Source organism: Neophocaena asiaeorientalis, unplaced genomic scaffold (genome assembly GCF_003031525.2).
Source record: "Neophocaena asiaeorientalis asiaeorientalis breed wild unplaced genomic scaffold, Neophocaena_asiaeorientalis_V1.1 scaffold30, whole genome shotgun sequence".
NCBI classification, from domain to species: domain Eukaryota; kingdom Metazoa; phylum Chordata; class Mammalia; order Artiodactyla; family Phocoenidae; genus Neophocaena; species Neophocaena asiaeorientalis.
The window spans coordinates 6,750,045-6,768,023 of record NW_020174923.1 but is presented as its reverse complement, the minus strand read 5'-3'; the positions used below and the strand labels follow the sequence as shown (position 1 = coordinate 6,768,023).

General features: G+C 51.1%; 1 protein-coding gene and 4 non-coding genes across 7 annotated transcripts; 2 read left to right on the top strand and 3 right to left on the bottom strand.

Annotated features, from left to right (window-relative positions):
- Positions 1-2,659: 2,659 nt before the first annotated feature.
- TRNAR-CCU (transfer RNA arginine (anticodon CCU)) lies at positions 2,660-2,732 on the bottom strand. The gene has a single exon. It is a non-coding gene; the product is annotated as a tRNA-Arg (tRNA).
- A 522-nt stretch (positions 2,733-3,254) lies between these two features.
- TRNAR-UCG (transfer RNA arginine (anticodon UCG)) lies at positions 3,255-3,327 on the top strand. The gene has a single exon. It is a non-coding gene; the product is annotated as a tRNA-Arg (tRNA).
- A 327-nt stretch (positions 3,328-3,654) lies between these two features.
- Positions 3,655-3,727, top strand: TRNAR-CCU (transfer RNA arginine (anticodon CCU)). Its single transcript has one exon. It is a non-coding gene; the product is annotated as a tRNA-Arg (tRNA).
- A 457-nt stretch (positions 3,728-4,184) lies between these two features.
- On the bottom strand, positions 4,185-4,257 carry TRNAR-CCU (transfer RNA arginine (anticodon CCU)). The gene has a single exon. It is a non-coding gene; the product is annotated as a tRNA-Arg (tRNA).
- A 3,321-nt stretch (positions 4,258-7,578) lies between these two features.
- Positions 7,579-15,326, bottom strand: MRPL58 (mitochondrial ribosomal protein L58). 3 transcript variants are annotated; one of them, XM_024761239.1, is made up of 6 exons: positions 14,978-15,326; positions 11,852-11,888; positions 9,182-9,241; positions 8,472-8,554; positions 8,196-8,365; positions 7,579-7,923 (listed from the first exon to the last, which is right to left on the bottom strand). In XM_024761239.1, the coding sequence occupies exons 1-6, from the start codon at positions 15,077-15,079 to the stop codon at positions 7,839-7,841; spliced, it is 537 nt and encodes a 178-aa protein (XP_024617007.1). In that variant the 5' UTR covers positions 15,080-15,326; the 3' UTR covers positions 7,579-7,838. The 3 variants fall into 3 exon arrangements, with proteins under 3 accessions (XP_024617007.1, XP_024617008.1, XP_024617006.1); XM_024761240.1 differs by having other exon boundaries at positions 14,981-15,326; XM_024761238.1 differs by having other exon boundaries at positions 14,894-15,316.
- Between the last annotated feature and the right edge of the window lie 2,653 nt (positions 15,327-17,979).

Here is a 17,979-nt window from a genome sequence, read left to right as displayed (position 1 = left end):
CCCCTCCCCTTAATTATTTTTTTTTTTTTTTTTTTTAATATTTATTGGAGTGTAGTTGATTTACAACGTTGTCTCTAATTCATTCTTTTTTAAAAAAAATATTTATTTACTTATTTTTGGCTGCGTTGGGTCTTCATTGCTGCACGCGGGCTTTCTCTAGTGGCGAGCAGGGGCTACTCTTCCTTGCGGTGCGCGGGCTTCTCATTGCAGTGGCTTCTCTTGTTGCAGAGCATGGGGCGCGCAGGCTTCAGTAGTTGCATTACATGGGCTCGGTAGTTGTGGCTCACGGGCTCTAGAGTGCAGGCTCAGTAGTTGTGGTGCACGGGCTTAGTTGCTCCAGGGAATGTGGGATCTTCCTGGACCAGGGATCAAACCCGTGTCTCACTAGCATTGGCAGGCGGATTCTTAGCCACTGCGTCACCAGGAAAGCCCTCTAATTCATTCTTTACCATGCTGCCAAGGGGATCTTTTCAAACTGCAAGTATAGTTATTTTGCTCCTCTGCTTAAAACCCTCTGCCGGCAAGATCAAATGTAAATTTCCTTACTCCAGGGTTCTCTCTTCGTACATTGTTCTCCTTCCTCCATTACAGCCATAGCAGATTGCTAACTGCCCCTCTCACGCGCCCCTTACCTTCAGACATTTGCGATTCCGGTTCGTCATCCTAGAAGGTTAGGAAAATCTAGAGGATTCTAGAAGATTCTCTGTTGAGTGCCAGTACTATACCTTAGTCATATTTATATTTCCCAGGGCTTAGCACTGTGCTTGGCATTTAGAAGAATCTTAATATGAATTCCTTATGAATGAAAGAGAAGAAATGTAAGATGAAATTTGAGCCTTCAGGGGTTCACGTCTGGTAGGAGAGTATCACACAAAAACCTTGAATAACGGAGCAAGCTAGTATCATAGTAAATGGTGATGACCATGACTTACAGAGCACACACTACGTTCCAGGGACTGTTCTAATCACTGAGCATAAATACTCCTCACGATAACCCCATGAAGTAGGTAGTGTGTCACCCAAGATATTAAAGAAGTCCTCTGAAGGTGACGAGATTACCAATGGTACCTTTGCCGTTCTGTACCCAGAGGCCTTCTCTGACTACTCAACTAATAGTTTCCCATCACCCTCTTTATTTTGAAATCCTCCTGGTATTAGTTTACTGTCTTTTCTCTCACTTGAATGTTGGCTCCGTGGATGCAGGGCCTGGAGGATGGTTTTAGCAGTAGCCCCAGCTTTGCAGGCTAGGCCTGTGATGCTGCAGCCACGCAGCGGGTCTTGGGAGCCAGAGAGAGCTGGAGAGTATCATCCCTAAAACTTGGAGGCTGGCTTAGAGCAGAGAGAACAGGAAGAATTCTGGATGACTCTGGAGAAGGGAGAGGGGGATTCTGTACTTCTAGTTTGTTATTTCTTTCTACAAAAGTACAAGGAATGGTGGTTTTTAAACTTTTTTGAGTCAAGGACTTATGAAAACCTGACGAACAATACAGCCTCTCCCCGAGTAAATACAGCATCCCCAAAGGGCACACAGTGCGATAGTCAACTTGGATACACACCCATAGCTCCTCAGGGCTTCCAGGTAAAAAAAAAAAAACATCCCTGGTCAGAAAAGTACAGTTAAAACTACATCTCCCCCAAAATCCTTTAATTTATTTATTATTGAAATATAGTCGATTTAAAATGTTGTTAATTTCTGCTATACGGCAAAGTGATTCAGATATGCATATTATATATACATGTTATATATATATACACACATTCTTTTTAATATTATTTTCCATTATGGTTTAATCACAGGATATTGAGTATCGTTCCCTATGTTATACAGTAGATAATCCCTTTTTATTTTATTTATTTTTTATTGAAGTATAGTTGATTTTAAATGTGTTAATTTCTGCTGTACAGCAAAGTGATTCAGATATATATGTTATATATATATAGACACATTCTTTTTAACACTCTTCCATTATGGTTTAATCACAGGATATTGAATATAGTTCCCTGTGCTATACAGTAGGACCTTGTTGTTTACCCACTAATCCCTTTTTAAATACTCCTGGGATCACCCGATGTGAGCGTGCCATCTTTTCCCCGCGGGACTTGGGTATACTCAAGAGATTGGCAGTTATCCCCACTGTCCAATGCGCGTGCTGTACACACGAGCTTCGTTGCACCCCTCCTGGCCCTAGCACAGGGCAGTGTGGTGGGTGCCCTCTCAAGGGAGACAGAGTCCACACCAGGACTGAGGGCATGGAGGTGGGCGGCGCCACACACCGCCTGCCCGTCTCCCGTGGAGGGTTTAGGGGGCAGGGAGGGACGGGCTAAGGTGTTGTCTGATTTTAACTTTATAGCGGTGGACTCACACAGAACACGCTCGCTTCTTTTGTACAGAGATTTGTAGCTTGCAGAGCCCTTTCACCACGTTGTCTGTTTAGATGCCAACCCAAAGAGGCAACAAGAAGTGGGGTACCATTTTCCGTCATACCTTTAAAAGTATAGTCAGGTTCGATCAAAAAGAAAGGGCAAATTAATTGCAACAGAGACATACACACACACCCGCACACACACAAATGGTCTTAAAAAGAGAAAATGTGCCGCATGAGTTTTTTACCTTAAAAAGGTAGGGATGCAAAAGCGACACGCAGTGGTTAAGCCACCTCACCCCAGATGGGACTCGAACCCACAATCCCTGGCTTAGGAGGCCAGTGCCTTATCCATTAGGCCACTGGGGCTTCTCGCAAGCGGCGCCGGATCACATGCCTCTTGAACTATGAGGTCGCATGGCTGCGTAATGACGTCAGCCCGGAAGTTTCCAGGTGCAAAGCCCGTTTGGACACGAGCCCTAACTACCAGGTCCAGGTGATGGAAGTAGCTGCTGTGAGAGGGTCCGAAGGGCTCTACGTGTCTAAAACAAGGGCAAGGACTGGGATTTGGTTGCGGTACAAGAGTGCTATCCTCTTTTCGGGACTAAGACGTTTCGACCACGAAGGGGCTCAAACTGTTAATCCGAAGTCAGACATTTTATTCATTAGGGCACGCGGCCTCCTCGCGAAGTAGGAGTCACCCGTAGACTTATTTGGTGACCCAAGGCCGCACCAGCGCTGACGCCAGATGCAGGGACCGCATTGTGGTTCTTCCCCCGCCACACCTGGGACACACTTTGTGGCCAAACGCACACGGTCGTTTCTTGCGCCAACGCCACCTTCAAGGGGGGGGTGCACTTAACTACCGCGTTGCGAGCCTGTGGGCGGCGTGACCGCGTGGCCTAACGGATAAGGCGTCTGACTTCGGATCAGAAGATTGAGGGTTCGAGTCCCTTCGTGGTCGGCTTAGTTTTGGACGAGGGGCTCCTGGCTTTGGTGGCTCAATAATCCTAACCCGCTTCGTTTGCGGTTTCACCGCCCTCTTCGCGCGTCCTTCGGGCATCTTGACGCTCACCTTCCTGCCCCCCGGCACTGCGCGGTCGCCTCACCTTGAACGTTAACTTTTCTCGTAGCCCCGCGGGTGTGCCCTCCGGTTGTCCTGCAGGCTGCCCAGGGCCGGCCCTCGTTCTTCGGGTCCACTGTGCGGCGGGCGTCATGGCAGGCCCGAGTGAGGCCTGTGCGCGTGCGGCTGCACGTTACCATGGACCACGTGGTGTACCCTTGTTATCGAGCCCCAGTGGCCTAATGGATAAGGCACTGGCCTCCTAAGCCAGGGATTGTGGGTTCGAGTCCCACCTGGGGTGGCGTCAGGGTTGGAGAGTTTCACTCCGAAGTAACTTTTGTGCTCGCATTGCGCGGGCCTCCGAGGCTGTAGCCTAGGGATCTAGGGACCCAGGGGCTCCCCACGCGCCGGGTCTCTGCTCGCCTTCTGCCGTGCAGCGTACCAGGGCCTCATTTGCAGCCAATTAGTTGGCGTGTCCCAGCCTCGGGCTGCGTCCCGCACTCCCCCTTCGTGTCCTGGTGACGTTACACCCTTACTCTGGCCCTTTACCCTCGGCCTGTGAGCTGTCCCAAAGTTGGTGGCTTCCAGGGGCGCAGGGGTGCAGTCACTGGCTTTGGGATCTCTCCTTGCGGAACCGGTTGTTCGGTCTTCCACTCGCGGGCCCGAACGCAGTGTGTTTGGAGTCTTCGATGAGGTGGAACCACAGCGCAGGAATTCCAGAGTCCTTTACGGACGGAAGGAGCCAAAAAAGGTACCCTTACCCCAGGTGGGACTCGAACCCACAATCCCTGGCTTAGGAGGCCAGTGCCTTATCCATTAGGCCACTGGGGCCTGCACTTCACACCCTTCTGGCATCTCTCCCCCTAGTAGGCGGTCTGACCCCGGGCCTTGCAAAGCACGACTTAACGGGGGGCCGAGGCCGCGAGAGGGTAGGCTCTCAGGTGCTCACGGTCAACCGTTAGGAAGAAACCACGGTGGGAAGTGAACTCACCACCTTCTGCCACCCGCACCCGGAAGCACAGCGGGGCCTGGGAGGCCGGTGCTGAGGCTGCTGGACACCTGGACCATGGATGGCGGGTGAAGGCTGCCGTTTGTAGTCATTTCCAAATTTTACCACCATGGCCATTTTGTCCACCTCTACAGAACTGACAGAAAATCCAAGAATTTTAGGAAAAGGTAGTGTAGGAAGGGAAGGAGAACAAACTAGTATCAATCACAAATACTGAAACACAAAGTCAAAATCCCCCATCATGAAACGATGTACAACGGGGAGGAACAAATCCTTCCAGTCTTAATAGTAGAAATATGTATGTACGCAAATATATAATATACAGAAAAGAAATGGATCACCCAACTAGATACTTCACTCTAATATTTTGTTCCTTTAAACTGTTATGCAAAAGGTAATACAAATACAGAAAAAGCACATTTTAAAATGCTACACACGTTTAAAATCCATTACTAAAATTCATGCGGATCTGAAAGATATAACAGGAGAAGCTTTAGCCAAGAGCAGTGTTCACTTCCTGTGGTGCCTGCGTTGAGACCTTTGCCTTCCAGGGACTTGGAGACATTCTTTTTTTTCTCTCACCCACATATAGAGTCTGCACAAACCCTTAATACCAGCAAGAAAGAGGAACGTACTCCACCTGGCTCCAGTCTCCAGCCTTGAGAATGTCCTCCTTTCAGTTACTAATTGGTCTGTTTGCTGAGGTGTAACATCCATGCAGTAAGGTGTACAGATCTTAAGGTCATGGCTGGATGAGATACAGAACAGTTCCTGCGCCGCTGAAGGCTCTCTTATATCCCCTCCCCATCAGTCACCACTGCCTCTGAGTAAATACTTCCCTCTCGTTACCATAAAGCAGTAGTTTTGCCTGGTTTTGAACTTCATACAAATGGAATCATATTCTTTTATAGTCTGGCCTCTATCACTCATCATTGTGTCTGTGAGTTCACCCATGTTCATTCTTTTGCCCTCAACCTTTTTTTTTTTTAAATGACAGGTCCTGCCCTTGTTCTCCACTCTCTGTCCCCTGGCTTTTGTTTCTCTTTACCTCCTTCCCCTCCTCGAATATCTCGAATGCTTTTCCAGGTCCCTTCACGTGCCACCAATGTCTTCTGAGGGCCTCACAGGTCCAGCACTAGGCTCGAGTTTAACCAGAGAGATGCCCTCTCTGGTTTCCCGCCACCATCGTCTTGCCAAGCGTCTCCCTGCCTTGCCTCATCTTCAACTGCTCCTCCATTCCCAAGACTCTACTTGTCCCCTGTCCTGCATCTCCAGCTTTGACCTCACTCCCCAGCTCCAGCTCCATTCCCTCTCCTGGCTATCTCCACCTAAGCATTCCTCCTCAGGCCCCACAAAGTCAGCTCCTCGAAGGCAAAACCATATCCATCATCCAACCATTCTCCCAAGCCTGCTCCCTCGGTGACTTTCCTGGCTGAAAGCTCAGCACCCTTGTCACACACCAGCTCGGACTCCACCCAAGCCAATCTTCTGTCCCTTTTGCACCTGCTATTTTCTCTCCATGCCAGTAGCCACTGCCCTAGTTCCAGGATGGGTCCCTAACTGCTCACATGGGTCTGTCCATCAACCTGTGTCCACTTCCCCGCAGTCTTTTCTCATTCAGTCACAGTCAGATTAATCTTCCCCTGACAGCCTCTGTAGGGGTGGAGTCTAAATGTCTTAGCTGTCACATTTAAGGCCTTTCTAGGCCTGGCTCCCACTCAAGGTGGCAGGTGTGTCTTCCACAGCTCCTCACCCCCTGGCTTCCAGCCAAACTGGAACTGTTTAATCATGGCTAAACTGTTAATTATGGCTAACATTCCCTGGGTATAGGCTCAGTGCCACTAACCACTACCACCCTACGAGGTGGGCACTAACAACATCTAACAACATCATCCGTAGTTTATAGATGGTGAAGCTAAGGTTCAGAGAGGCCGAGTAGTTTGCCCAAGGTTGCACAGCTGGGGGTGGTGGAAGTCAGCAGCTGATCCAGGGCAGCTGGCTTCACAGCCCATTCTCTCAATACTATGGTTTACTGTCCCGGCAACAGGCAGGGCCCTTGGCCATCACTGGAGCCTCCAGGTGACAAACTCTTACCTTGCTCCCTTGGCCAGCCCCTCCCCTTCTTCCATCCCATCTCAAGCACATCAAGTACATCTTCACTGACCATCCAGCTGGAACTAGTTCCTTCCCAAAATCTATTTAGACCTTTCTTGTGTTATTTACCATGTTTTAGGTCACATTACCCAGACGAATCCATTTTTCTTCTCAGCTTTTATCATCCTCTGATCAAATGGAAGTTCTCCGGAAGAAGGACTCTGTTTTGTTCGTTGCTGATTCCCCAGGACCTGGCCCACTGCCCGGTGTTCAATAAATATTTGTTGAATTAATGAACCAAAGAATGCTGCACTTCCTTGTATATGAGCCTCAGCTCCCTACTGGGCTCTGAGTCCCTTGAGGACAGGGACCCTATCTTCCACATGTTTTGTATTTCATAAGAGTCATTTATCGGGACTTCCCTGGTGGCACGGCGGTTAAGACTCTGCCTGCTAACGCAGGGGACACAGGTTCAAGCCCTGGTCCGGGAAGATCCCACATGCCATGGAGCAACTAACCCCATGCGCCACAACTACTGAGCCTGTGCCCTAGAGCCCGCGCTCCGCAATAACAGAAGCCACCGCAGTGAGAAGCCCGTGCACTGCAACGAAGACCCAACGCAGCCAAAAATAAATAAAATTTAAAAAAGGAAAAAAATCTAAATTCCTCAATTTGAACCCGAGACCCTGCACCTTGAACTTCTATCTCCCCCTCCAGACTCACCTCTCACAACGACCTGGACAAATTCCCCATTCAGATGGATTCCTCACCATCTCCTCCACCCCAGCCTTTTCTCTGGTCTCCTTTATTCACACTATTCCCTTCAACTGGCATGTCCTCCCGGCTCTCAACTGATTAATATTCTAGCCCTGTCTCCAGGCCCAGTTCTGATGCCCACGCACCTGTCTCAGCCCTTCTGCCCCATGTTCCCAAAGGGCTCATCCCTCTGTGCTCCTCCGGGGCTGTACAATCAGCCAATAATTATTAGGCAGATTTAAACTGAGAGAAAAGGGAGGGATTCTGTTCTGAAGCATTCTGAGAAGCGGAAGCCCACTGAGTTTAGAACTTTATTGCAACTAATATATTAAATGGATAATAGAGGTTTGACAACATGGTAATTGCCTGTAAAGACCTCTGCAACCACTGCCTACAACCCTCATTCCAGATGAACATTCCTGAGATGGTTCCAATGTTACAGACAAGCACTGACAACAAACAACACACGCGTCTCCTGATGGTGTTAAAGCTCTCTCGGTGGCAGCTGCTTGGAGGCCCTAAAGAGGGTCTTTGCCAGCTCGAGGGGATGATTTCAGTCCACATCTACCCTCCTGCTTGTCTTTATGGCAGAATTTATTCTCTTTTTTCTCAGCCTTTCCCGATTCATGTTTTCTATCCTGAAAACAAAGAAAAACACAATTACGCCCAGATGCCCAATCAGTGGTTATCAAAGTGGTGAGAGGAGCTGCCAGCTGAGCGGGAAGCAGAGCAGCCGAAGCAGCAGGCGCCGGCCCAGAAGCCTCCACTCCGGGTCCGAGTCTCTCCCATTCCCGGAGCTTGTCCACCTGCCTGCTGGCAGGTCGTGGGCTTCACCGTGCCTCCTTTCTTCCCTGTGTAGCCCCTTGTCCACACGAATTGGTTTACAGAAGCTCAGGGAATTTTCCAGTACCTGATTTTCTGAAGTACAGCATCTTCTCTGGATGGCTCCTTGGCTGGCTGGCTGGCCTCAGTAATCATGTCTCGAATTTTCTGTAGGCAATCTGCCAGATTTCGGAACTGATAGCGGCTGCATTCAGAGGTAAGGATCAACTCTCCTGCCCTGTTGATCTTATTTTTGTGCTGCGGAGAACAAAGGCAAAACCAGAGTTCTACAGAGTAAAGGCCTAAAGGTGACTGAGGGTTAAAGAGAAAGGAAGGGGCCCGTGGTTACGGGGCCCGTGGTTACCGTGACCGCCATCTTCTGCCGTACAGGCTCTGCAATCCACTCGGCGCTGGCCAGGTGGAACCTGACTTCAGCCTTGGAATTTACTGTAAATAAAGGGAGGGGGCACGGGTCACTGAGACGCTCGGGCAGGCTCAGCGCCCGGGTGGCTGGTGACCACCGGATTCTGAACCACAGGGAGGTGAGACACCCACCCGGGGCTGTTTCTATCCTGTGTGAACTCGGGGATACAAACTGGGCTATGGAATGAGCCTGCAAAGACAGTGAGGCACATCCAGACACAAATAAACTTCCAGGAACAAAACGCCTAGTGCTTTCTTCCTCTTACAATGTACTGGGTTCTGAAAAGAACGCGGGGGGCGCGGAGGAGCAATCTTACAATGTACTGGGTTCTGAAAAGACTGTGGGGCGGGGGAGCAGGGAGCGGGTCCAGGAGAACGAAGGAAACCTGCTCTTGGAGCCGGCTGCCAGCTCACACTGTGACTTCCCTTTGCTTAGACTCCCAAGCCAGTCCTAGTCCTAGCAACCCACAACTGAGAGTCTGAGAATCAGACCACGTTCAGAAGAATAAAGAGGGTTATTATATAAACGGGCGGTATTTAAGCTTCTGAAAAAAAAAATCCCTTTACTGCCACATGAATGTAAACACAGAAGTCCTCAAGTCCATCTCTCAGAAAAGCTTTAACGTGAAAGAAAACAAGGAACCGTTGTACCTTTGTTAACATTCTGGCCCCCAGGACCACCACTCCGACAATAAGATATTGTCAAGCGATCTGAAAAACAGAACATACACCAACAAAATATTATCACAGGGCGAAACATGCAAACTGCTAACTTACCATCGATGTCAGTATCCCTAATTCGTCTCTCTTTCAATGACGTGAAATTCAGATCAGTAGTCAGAGATTAGTTACAGATGTCAAAACTAAAATCAAGGACTTCCCTGGTGGCGCAGTGGTTGAGAGTCCGCCTGCCGATGCAGAGGACACGGGTTCGTGCCCCGGTCCGGGAGGATCCCACATGCCGCGGAGCGCCTGGGCCCGTGAGCCAGGGCCGCTGTGCCTGCGCGTCCGGAGCCTGTTGCTCCGCAACGGGAGAGGCCACAGCGGTGAGAGGCCCGCGTACCGCAAAAAAAAAAAACACACACACAAAAAAAACCAAAAACAAACAAACAAACAAAAAAAAAAACTAAAATCAAGGGCCTCCCAAGGCCACGGAGAGAGCAGAGGAGGTAAAATTCCAACCCAGGTTGTCTGCTTCTGGTCTAGTATGTTCCACTAGATCTGACTGCCCTTGCTTTTTGCTGTTAGTTTGTTTTAAACCAAGGAATCTTGGGCTTCCCTAGCGGCTCAGTGGTTAAGAATCCGCCTGCCAATGCAAGGGACACGGGTTCGAGCCCTGATCCGGGAAGGAACCACATGCCGTGGAGCAACTAAGCCCGTGCACCACAACTGCTGAGCCTGTGTGCCACAACTACTGAAGCCCGCGCACCTAGAGCCCGTGCTCCGCAACAGGAGAAGCCACCACATCACTGCGCACCGCAACAAAGAGTAGCCCGCTCGCTGCAACTAGAGAAAGTCCGCGCGCAGCAACAAAAACCCAAAGCAGCCACACACACACACACACAAAAAGCCTTATTTTAAAAAAAACAAAACAGGGCTTCCCTGGTGGCGCAGTGGTTGAGAGTCCGCCTGCCGATTCAGGGGACGCGGGTTCGTGCCCCGGTCGGGGAAGATCCCACATGCCGCGGAGCGGCTGGGCCCGTGAGCCATGGCCGCTGAGCCTGTGCGTCTGGAGCCTGTGCTCCGCAACGACGGGAGAGGCCACAACAGTGAGAGGCCCGCGTGCCGCAAAAAATAAATAAATAAATAAAAATAAATAAAGCAAGGGCTCTTTTAAAAGCTCAAGTTAAGGGACTGAGTTTAATGTTCTATCCTGAAATGCAGTGGATGTGGACTCCCCAGAGGGGAGGTGGCTCTCATTCCTCGTGAGTTGCGCGTGCACCCCTGGGCCTCGGTCGCGGTCAGTGGATGAAAACACCTGCTGGGTGAATGAGCGCTCCATTTGGAGCTGGGAGCCCTGTCTTCTAACACCAGCTCATCACTGACTGACTTTGTGACCTCCACAAACTCCCACCGCTTCTCTGGGTCTTGGTTGGTCTGTTTTGGATCTGTAAAATGAGGTTTCTTCCTTCTATTTTTGTAATTCATGAAAAGCAGCCTCGTGGTATCTGAGGGAAGCCGGGAAGGCAGAGCAGCGGAAAAGTTCCAGAAGACTGGGTGGCGAGCTGCAGGGGCTTTGGGGGGCGAGGAATGCGGCCCCGTGGTGGTGGAGGGCCGGCCTCAGCGGGCAGCGGTGACCTTGCCAGATGGCTTCTGAGAAGCCCTTTGAAAAATCAAATGAACTCATTTTTCTGAACAGGTGAGGAATACGTGTGGTTCCGCGGGGGGAGAGGGGGGCGGTTCTACCCCGGGGCTGGTGGCCTTGTCTGCATCCGTACAGGCCAGCCAGGCACGGGGAGACCTGGGCCCCTCTCAGAGAACACGAGCAGAGGCAGCTGAGGAGCGGCCACTCGGCCATCTGCCTGCCCGTCCCCCCGAGGCTGTCAGGAGACAGCCTCCCTTCTCTCTGGGTCTCGGCCTCCTCCTGCCTCAGGGCACAGCTGCGGGCCTCAAACTGCTGAGCAGCCGCAGGGCGCCGGCTCCTCTGCTGTAGACCGTGGTCACCTGGCCTCCCTGTTTCAGGGTCACCCTGAGCAAGGGCCACCAGGAGCCGGCGCCTCTGGCTGCTCTCCTCTCACGGTCTGCGCGCGCCAGAAACTCTCTGAACCTCAGGAGGGTTTTGCTTGTTTCTTTACAGGCCACGCCTTAGGCTTGATGGGCACACAATTATGAAGTTATGCAAGTGGTTTACAGGGAGAAGTCCCCACTCCTGCTCCCCAGCCACCAAGTTCCCGGTTTGTCCTTTCCCCTCCCCTCCCCACGGCAGTCCCTGTATCCAGGGTCCTTCACATCCTCGCAGATCTACGTGTACATCCAGAAATGTGTCTTTCAGATATATGTAAGTGAAACACAAATGGTAGCTCACTATACAGATGCTTCCGTACCTTACTTTTTTCAAATAACAATCAATTCATCTATCGTAAAGACTGTTCCGCGTCACAAGACCATCAAGAGCTCTCTGTTCGTGCTGGGCACTGCACAGCACTCTGGAGTGGCTGCCTCATCGCTTTTCTTTCCCTTTCTATTCTCAACAACGCTGAAAGGACTCTGCTTTTGTAACTCCAGACAGTTTCTTTACTTTCATTGGTTTGGAGAGACCTGGAAGGAATGTGTGAGGGGCAGAGGAAATGACTGATTTTTTTATAAGCCCAAACTACTCACCTATAGGGATGTCGTAGTTGGCTTGCTCTGCATCATCCTGTAATGTAAAATATACGGCGTCAAATAAATATTACCTACTGGGCGACTCCTAACTGTTCCAGGGCAACAAAGCAGAAATGATGTAAAGCCACGACATGAATGTAATACAACTATTTTCAGGTCTCCAGCAAAATCGTATCAGGATGACAGAAACATCGTCCCCAGACGCCAGAGGTACTGCCTCAGAAACACTCCTCCAGGGAAACGGAACTGACTCCTTCAGCCTTCCCTGCCGCCGCCCCCTGACTCCACGTAGCTAGTGTCGGGAACTACCAGCGCCCAGGGGAGGCAAGGTGCCACAGTACACATACTCCAAAAGGACTCCAAAAGGAACACCCTCTGCCAACCTGGAGCAACAAACCATGGGTCCCCTGTTCCTCCCCAGACCCCGGGAAGCTCGCATGTGAGGCTGTCTGCCTTCAACAGTGACTAGCACATCTGCCTTGAGGGTTTGTGTCAAGCTGACCTACTCACCCCAGGACCTCTCACCTTCACGTCTCTCCCGAGTTGTTCTTCCGAAGCCTCAAATCCTCACATCCACAGGCCCAGTGCAAACACTACCCACTCTGAGGCTCTTCTGTGCCCCCAAGCTCAAAGTGTCTTCGTCTGTCCCCGCTCTGGCTGCGTTCATCACCCACCACCCCGTTTTTGCGGGGGGAGGGGGGCCCCGGGCCCCACTCCTACCCCCCCCCGCTGCACCGCACGTGGGATCTTAGTTCCCCCACCAGGGACCAAACCCGCGTGCCCTGCACTGGAAGCTTGGAGTCCTAACCACTGGACCGCCAGGGAAGTCCCTTCATCCCTTTTCATCTTAGAATTATCTGGGGGTGAAATCTCATCCTACCCCACCTCCGCATCGTAGAGACCCTGGGCTGCGTCCTCCTTGAAGCACGCTCTTCCCTCCTTCTGAGCTGGCCTCTCCAGTTTCCCCTTACCTCCCCGTGACTTTCTCACTCTCCTTTGCTTGCTCTTTGCAACCTTTAAAAACTCTGAAATGTCCTGAAATCCTTCCTCTTCTCTCTTTTCCTAGAACATTCCATCCAACTCCTTTGAAAATACCACCTTTGGGAATTCCCTGGCGGTCCAGTGGTTAGGACTCAGTGCTTTCACTGCTGGGGCCCCTGATTCGATTCCTGGTGTGGGAACTAAAATTCCACAAGCTGGGCGCCACCAAATTAAAAACAAAAAACAACAAAAAAACCCAACTTTGTTGATGACTCCCAACCTTCTGGCTCAAACTCAAACCTCTTTCTTGAGGTAAAGCCAACTGCTATTCGAGGTCTCCTCTCTCGAGTCTAATAGATGCCTCAAACCTCCTCACAGAGGACCTCCCTTCCTAACAACCTGAAGTAGCTCCCTGGCTATCACACCAAAACACTCTGGTCTATTCATTACTTCTCGCTCTCTGATATGTTTTCCCCATTTGTTTACTGTCTGCTCCTTCCGCTAGAACATAAACTCCATGAAGTGGGAACTCTGTTTTATCGTGGAGGTATCTGCAACGCCTGAAACAGTGTCTGACACAGTAGGTGCACGAGAAACTTTTTGTTGAATGTATGAACAGACAAACGAATGCTATTACCGTTCTGTCGTCTCCATTAATGGCCACACAATCCTTCCATTACTCAAGGCCCTAGACCTCAATTCCTCTTTTAATCTCACTTCTCAGGGAAAATCCATTAGCAACTCCGGTAGGCTTTCCCTTCAAAATTTATCTAGAACCTGACCAATTCTCATGACTCCTATTGCTTCCACCCTGCTTATCATCTCTTGCCTATAATATTGCAATCTCCTCACTGGTCTTCCTGTTCTTGCCATTCTGCAACCTCTTCTCTAGAACAGTGATTTTTGTAAAACTAAGTTGGATCATTCCGCTCTTCTGCCTCCATCACATTCAGGGCAAAACTAAAGCCCTGTAAGCCCTATACAAAGGCCTCCCCACAGCCTTCTCCCCTTCAGCTTCATATCTGAGCCCCCTGCTCAGCCACACTGGCCTGCTTGCTGTTCCTTGAACCAGCGGAACATGCTACTGCCTTGAAGGGGGTGGCACCTGCTGTTCCCTCCGCAGGGATGCTTCTCTCCCTGCTCTTCTCACGGCTCCCTGCTGCCTTGTTTCTCCCGAGTCCTTACTCAAGCATCACCTTCTCAGAGGCCTCCTTGGACCAGCCTACTTACAACTGTAACCCCACCCCCTACCTTAGCACTCCTTCTCCCTTCCGGACTTTATTTTCTCCGAAGTACTTATCACATACTCTATGTTACTGATTTTCTTCATTGCCTGTCTCCCTCCATTAAGCAGATAAGCTCCACGAGCATTAGGATTTTTGTGTTTTGTTCACTACTCTGTCCCCATGCCTAGCATCGTGTATACACCATGCTTTCAACTGGTTTGTTAAGTGAGTGAATGAATAAGTGAATGAATGAATAAATGAATGAACGCTCTCTTCCAATCCTGTAGGTGGAAACTCCATAGAACCGGGTGGGTCCAAACTCTCCTGCTCCGGGCCCTGATACAGCGCCTGCACACAGCGGGCTGTCAATAAAGCTATCCTGAGGCAACGAACCAGAAGCTCTGTTTCCTCAGGCGTGCTGGGGTTACTAGAGGCTAAGGACCACGTCACTTGCTAAAAGGCTCCAAAAGGGAGCTACTTGGCAGCTTCCTGCCTTAATTGTCCTCTGTGGACGGCACTTTTCCCTTGGGACGAGAATTTGGGCCTGAGGGACGGGGAATGAATGCGGAAAAGCCGGTGGTCTTGTAAGAAGCATAGCCAGCATGCTCTCCCGGCGCCGGCACACCTCGAGCCACAATGGGGGCCGCCAACCGCCCAGCCGCCCCAGTCCCCCGGTTGCTCGGGCAACCAGCCTCCTCCCGCGGCGACCGCCATGTTTGAGCGCGTCCGTCTCTTGGATTAGCAGCACGCCCGGCCAATGGGGCCCCGGCTGCCCGACGTCACCCAGCAAGAGTCCAGGAAACGCCCCTTCCGTCCGGCCCTCCCGGCTCACCGGAACCCTCCAGGCGGTGTCCGAGCCCCGCGATTTGGGGTAGAGCTTGTCCAGACTGTAGATGCTCTGGAATTCGGTACCCTCTACCTGTTTTTTCAGAGTCCGGTGGGGGCAGCGCGCGGGCAGCGGGAGCAACCAGGATTCGGCTCGGTTCAGGCCCCAGCACAGCCACCGTACGGCCGCCATGTTCGGGTCTCGGGGCCGCTTCCGGTGGGCGCTTTCTTCCGCGGTCCGTGGGCTCGCTCTCCCCTCGAGACTTTGGTTCCGCTAGACCTTTAGCGCCTGCCATGGGGAGGAAGCGAGCAGAGCTCCCGGCGTTGCTCTCGCGCGGAGCTTATTAGAGGCTTCTGGTCGGCCGCCTTCAGGAGGCCTGGTTGGTGCTTTGAGGGCATCTGCTGCGATGGGGAAGACGTTGGCCAGACAGCGAGCTCTCAAGGGAGCCTCCTGGTGAAAAGAACCCCCGGATGCCGTGTCCCCCAGAAACACCACTTTTCTCCCTTTCGGTCTGTGCCTTCCTGGACCTATGTTCCCCCAAATCTCACAGCATCAACGAAGCATGCCCAGGTTCATCTCCATCCCCTTTACTCTTTGCCACTTTTTTTTTTTTTCACATCGCTCAGTCTTATTTTTGTGTCTGTTGCCTGTCTCCCAGCCGGAATGTAATCACCTCCAGGAGGGCACTGGCTCATTGCTGGATCCCCAGTACCCAGAAGCTGGCACGTCATGGGTACTCAATAAATATTGTTAAAAGGGACTCTTTGGGAAGGTGTTTTTGAAAGTTGAGTTCCGCCAGAGCTGAGTTTTAGTAACTTCAGGCTCATTCACAAGACAGCCTAAAAGCAAATCCCTGCTGAGCACCTGTGTGAAGGCTCTGTAGGACAAATAACAGGATGGAGGAGAGGCGGGCAGGTAGAGAAAGAAATACTTTAGACAGTGGACACCCGCCCCAGCCCGCCTGCTTTGTGGAGCTTGGTGGCAGTTTCTCCAAGCCAGGAGATGAGGGGAGGATGGGGAAGTAGGTAGAGATTCAGAGAGCCACAGACAGCCTAAGCAGAGACCTTTCTACAGGATTGTTAAAAAATGAACTTGAAAACTGAGAAGTTCTAACTCTGAGAAAGGTTTAAAATAGAGCAAGCAGTGTTTGGAAACAGGTAAATGTTAGCTAAGTTGCTTTGTCGAGAGGCAGTGTGGTAAACGAAAACAGCTCAATAAATGTTAGTGATTATTAGTAATACTAGTGGTTATTTCTTAATGGCGGGTTCTATTTTTAGGAAAAGCACAATTACCTAGAAAAACATGTCCCTGAGATTGCGGCTGTTTGAAATAGGAGCTTGTCATCAAGTCAGGGCTTTACCATCTTAGCCTCATTGATAAAGGCAAATTCTTTAGGAGGGAAAACAAATACTTCGCAAGCACTGGCTTTGCAAACCCAGACTAGGAAGGGAATGGCAATTGACATGCGCTTTTGGGGCTCTAGGCTTTAAGGGGAGTCTCCTGGGACCCTCCCTGTCTGACTTAATCCCATGACCTCAGAGGGAACAGAGGCGTCTCCATGGTGACTGGAAAAAGCTGCTCAGGGGAGCAAAGCCAGGGACTTGCCCAGGTTGACGGCTCAGGGATTACGAATAAAACCACCATCCCATGGCATCACTGCTCTGAGGCTGGGCTCCAGCTCTGCGCCTGACCCAGAGTGATAGGGAAAGGAAGCTGTAGGTTTCCATGGCCCCAAATAAACAGCCTGCTCAGGCCATCTGGTGGCCTGGATTGTGGGAGAGGAGGGGGTAGAGGAGAGAATGGAACAAGCTACCCTGTGGTGGATAGAGGAGCAGCTGGCAAGCTTCTTTCACCTGCTGCTGCCAAGAACCATCCAGCATAGAGGCCCTTCTGGGAGAAACAGTCCTGAGAGGTGCCACCTGTTCCCTTAAAAAGGGGGCACTGAAGGCTGAGGCCAGCCTTCTTCCCTTCTCTGGTTCTCCATAGGTTGAATGGGTGCTTCAGGAAGGGGACATGCATGGGGGTGAGAAGAGGGGAAGAAAAGATAAAGGATCATCAAGCCATTTCTGGTAGCTGAGGAGCTTGCAGACACCAGGCCTTCTCTATAGCTGTGAGTTGGGGTACCACCCCCATGTAGAGGGGGTCCACAGGATTTTCCTTTCTTCTTTTCTGGAGTGCCCTAAGTCAGACTGGCTCTTAAAACTCAACATTACGTGGAGGTGGGGAACATGCAGTATCCCACAATGGGATTGATCAGATCTGGGTTCGACTATTTCTATGTGTTTTTTGTTTTTGTTTTTGCCGTACGCGGGCCTCTCACTGCTGTGACCTCTCCTGTTGCGGTGCACAGGCTCCGGACGCGCAGGCTCAGCGGCCATGGCTCACGGGACCAGCCGCTCCGCGGCATGTGGGATCTTCCCGGACCAGGGCAGGAACCCATGTCCCCTGCATCGGCAGGCGGACTCTCAACCACTGCGCCACCAGGGAAGCCCCTCTACGTGATTTTGAATTACTAACTTAACCTCTAAGCCTCAGGATCCCCATCAGTAAAACAGAGATTTTACCGCTGCCTCATGAGGTTGCTGAAGGCCAGGGTGATTTAAAAAGCAAAGGAAGGCTTCCCTGTTGGCGCAGTGGTTGAGAATCCGCCTGCCAATGCAGGGGATACGGGTTCGAGCCCCGGTCCTGGAAGATCCCACATGCCGCAGAGCAACAAAGCTGGTGAACCACAAAGCAGGTGTGGGTTGGGAGGCGGGATTTCAAAATCAGTACAGCAAGGAGGGTCCACCCCACGGGGTACCCTGCAAGGCAACGTGACCGGCCTAGCTGGTACTCAACAAATATGGAAACTTCCAAGAGCCTGCTACTTAGAGCTGTTTGACTGCCAATCACGGGGGTGGTGAAGCTCAGGCTGTGCCCCTCCCCCCCCCATAGATAGCTGTGTGATGGGAGGCGGGTGTATGAGATGCGCAGAGACAGGACCATGGCTCCATTTCTGGCTTTAGATTACGGGTGCGTTTTTTATTAAAGAAGAGAATAAAGCATTTGTAAATATATTTCTCTCATGTATACTTCGAAGATGACGCTGGTCA